Genomic DNA, 4279 nt, shown 5'->3' with positions numbered 1-4279 from the left:
TCATTACTTACCGAAAAAAAGATAAATATCAAACCAAAATAAAATAAAAAACCCAAATTATCAAATAAAACATCCGTGTGAAAAAGTACCCACAATTAACTCTGTTTGTGAAATGAAAAAGAAGAGGAAACATACGACATGAGGGTATAAGAAACCTTATATTTATTTCTACTAATTTGACCATTGTATTTCCCTTAATTTTGTGATAGTTAATCAACTTTTATAAACCGTCAAGGAACAATTTGGAACGGTCCAAATTAGATTTCAGATTATAAAAACGGAATCGGATGGAATCAAAATCAAAATCAATATGAAAATCGGCCCAATCTGAACCGTAGTCATCACTGTATAAATCTAAAGAAACATTTATTGATCGTCTAAATTAAGGAGGAGGAAATTTCGTTGCTTAAAATTATTGATGTCAACTTAATAAGTTGATATTGACAAAACTAGCAAAAATGTTTGTTCACTAAACATGCTTTGCCCACTTATTTAATTCTTAGTAGCATTTAGAGGAACATTTAAGTGTGATAAATACATAGCGATATACTCCCAATAATTCAGTATTAACGTCGTATTTACTTTATGCACTTTATCCAATGCATTTATTCAATCCTTAATATTTTTAATTATGCATTATTAAAAACTATGGAAAGTTGATATGAATAATCCTTGCATTGAGACGAATCAAACAAGATCCCACATGACTATGTTTTAACTTGTAGATTAATAATAAAATACAAATTAAGAGTAAGAGATCAATAGTATTCAAAAAGCAAATGAGACGTTAGTGCTGAATTGGAGGGAGTATAATATTTCGTAAATGTAGGTTGTTTTTTTGTCGTTTTTGGTTTTGACCTTTTGATTAGTCAAAAGTAAAATATATATATATATATATATATATATATATATATATATATATATATATATATATATATATATATATATATATATATATATATATATATATATATATATATATATATATATATATATATATATATATATATATATATATATATATTTGGCGAAATACTTTCAGCTAGCTAGCTTTTAAGCAAAAATGTAAAGTTAATTTGATTGGCTTATTTTATAGACTTATTGGCTTGATTTATTTTTTCTCTAATAAATATTTAACATCGATTATCTAATTTTCTCATACATCTTATAAACACCCGACCCAGCTAGTTTAAATGACAAACAAAAAGCCAAACACTTGCAACTTGTTAAACAAGCCAACTAAAAACACACTGCCCTATTATCCGATTGTCGTCATTTGCCTTCCGCCAATGTGAGGACACTTGATAACAAAAAAATATAATATGTTATATGTAAAATTGCCTAGAATAATTCAACTTGTTTAATTTTCCAATAATAATTACAAGTATTGATTAATCATGAATAATATTGTATATTGGTACTTATTTCGAGTGTCATACTTGGTTTGCTTGTTACCGGTTATATTATTTTTTTATTTTACTAAATCCCATTTACTCTCCACTAACCTAACCATTCATCTACCTCCTACTTTCATCTTACCATTGCCCAGAACTTGAACCGAATTGGGTCATTTTGATTTGATTTACACATTCTGATTTTAGTAACATTCATATTGTGCAGATGAACTTCAGTAGCATTTCGATTTATATTCTAAGTAGGCTGGTGTTGCTTTTGTTACTAATGTAACTTCTCATATAAGAGACACTACAACATAATTTGCTTTTAGTGAGATATAATTAACGACATTTAATTTAAATGTCATAACTTTAAATTTCTAATAGTTTAAATAGAGGATTTAGTGACATTTATTAGACCCTTTAGCAGTATAATATAAAATTACACTTAAGCTTTTTGGGACATATGATCTAGTGACATTTCTCACAAATGCCACTATAGACTATAGTTACAATTATATATCCACTAAAAACCAAATAAAGTGTCAGTAAATCACTTAATAGCGAAAAGTTAAATTTGTTGTAGTGAGAAGTTTTTAAACGCAAATATCAAGCTTTTGATATTGAACTAACAAAAAATGTAATGCATTTGAACACATATGTACTACTTTGAACAAAGTGTTGATGGAAATTATTTTTATGCCAATGCAGTTGCTAATGCTTTTCATTTATAAGAGCACATATACCATCTATGTTACATGTTTTCCCCCACATACACAACATTATGCCATTTTTCATTACTAACTTAACATAAATAAGAAAATTCCAAATAATAACCAAAAAGCTAAAAACATAAAACATAAAGCTTTTTGTGCATTTACATGTTTGATCATTTTAATCTTCAACAAAGTTTCACTCTCCTCCAAAGTCCCTTTTTTGCCTTTAATTGCTAAATTTTCTCAATGGAGGATTTTTCAGATTTTAATGGATGATTTTTCATGGGAAGATGAAGCTGTAAATGAAAAGTTTAAGTACAACTAATGGGCATAAACTGACTTGATGCAACCGGTAGCTTCAACGTGCAACAATGCCATTGGAAACAAGTACCATATATGGGATTATTCATGGTTAATCAATACATGAAATTATTTTATAGAAATTAGACAAAGTTTGAATTATTCTGGACAATTTTTCCTTTGTTATATTCAAACCTTTTAAGTTAAGCAAAGGTAACATTGAGCTATCTCATCAATTAGCATTCTAAATTTTACCAAACATCTTAATATTCACACAAAAGTCTTTATTATAACTTTTACATCAAAGTTCATCACAATAACATACAAACATACATACATCTATTAAAACATGTTCTTCCTAATATATAAAACATATCTCATAATATTTAGACGTAAAATTCTTCACAATAACATACACATAACATATTACATATAGCTACAAACATGACCTTCTTTAAGTATAAAACATATTTCACACTATTTGTAATGGTTCCAGTGCTCGGCTCGCACACACTATACTCTCGCCCTGCACTCAGGTCAGATCCCATCCTAACGACAACCTTTCACAGAGTACGATATCTATACCAAGAATGCCAATAACAAAGCCTTGGTCTTCGTATGTTTTCCGCTAAAAATACAAGAGATCGATAGATTAGATAAACATAGAAAAAAAAGAACACCATAGAGATGGAAATGATGGCAAAGATGAGCCGGTAAGATTTCGATAGCGGGACCCACACACCGGCGATGAATGCAATCATCAATGCGCCAAAAGAAATGGTGTTGCAAATAAGGGCCATAATTGAGAAATTCTGAATAGTCCACTTAGACTTAGCTGATACAAGCACAAAGTAAAAGAGTATAGCTAGTGTAGAGGTAGAAAAGGCTATAGCATCTGATGTTAAGAATACTTTGAAACTACGCTTATTTTTAAGGACTGCCATTCCCATATTTTGGCCTATTGATTGGTCGAATCCACCCGGAAGGGTAAAACCAGCAGTGAAAGATACGGTTGCGATTAGTGCTGCGACTACTAGACGACTTTCAGCTGTCTTTTTTAGTGATACCATATCGAATTCTTCGATACCATCGTGTGAATTTTCTTTCCCGACTTCTAAATCTCTTTCGAATTTGTGAATTCTTCCTCCTCTTTCGACTTGCTTATATCTTCCTGGGACAAACTGCAAGAAATTTAGATTAGAAGGTGATCGCGTGCCTGATTTGGGGCCGGTGGGGCAGTGACCCACGGCCCCATTTGATAAAAATCAAATTCAATTAAAAAAACTATATAACATATATCTTAAGATCTCGGCTATCAGCTTAAATTTTTTATTAAGTTGGTTTGCTGATGTAGTATTAGAGGCAATGTGACAAGAAAACTTGAGTTCAATTCTCAACCAGCCTTCAAGTATGAAGAGAGCATGTGGTGCATCCATAATTCAAACCCTATTGGTTGTCGTATGAATGGGCATATTAGAGTATATGACAAATATTTTAGGGCCTTAACCATGGCCGTCGGTTAGTACGGACAAAGTGGACTATCAAGGACCCAAATTTTTTAAGGCCCAAAAAATATATTTTTATGTATAAAATTGGATTAACTTAAATTAAATTTAGGTATAATTTACAGCTTTTGCTATGTAATATGAGTTAGGGCTTTTTATAAAAAGTTAAATATCAATAATACAAAACAAAACGAGTTTTATATTATCTATTACACCTTAAATATTTAGGGGCCCTTTTATCTTTCACTTTGAAGCCCATAAATGAACAAGACGATCCTGACCTTAACCATCTGCGTAAACAAACTTGTGGAGTGTAATACTCCCTATGTCTCTCTAAATTTGCACTTTAAAACTCAAAAAATTT

The 4279-nt window shown here is 30.3% G+C and overlaps 1 protein-coding gene across 1 annotated transcript in view; it reads right to left on the bottom strand.

The window, feature by feature from the left end:
• Positions 1–2942: 2942 nt before the first annotated feature.
• The window catches only part of LOC130802492 (protein ACCELERATED CELL DEATH 6-like), a 2054-nt gene continuing 717 nt past the window's right edge, over positions 2943–4279 (bottom strand). Inside the window, exons 2-3 of the mRNA XM_057666509.1 lie at positions 3091–3591; positions 2943–3038 (exon numbers count right to left, since the gene is read on the bottom strand). Coding sequence (XP_057522492.1) covers positions 2943–3038; positions 3091–3591 — 597 coding nt within the window. The remainder of the gene's footprint in view (positions 3039–3090; positions 3592–4279) is intronic.

This window comes from Amaranthus tricolor, chromosome 16 (genome assembly GCF_026212465.1).
Source record: "Amaranthus tricolor cultivar Red isolate AtriRed21 chromosome 16, ASM2621246v1, whole genome shotgun sequence".
NCBI classification, from domain to species: Eukaryota; Viridiplantae; Streptophyta; class Magnoliopsida; order Caryophyllales; family Amaranthaceae; genus Amaranthus; species Amaranthus tricolor.
This window is presented reverse-complemented; position numbering and strand designations above follow the sequence as displayed.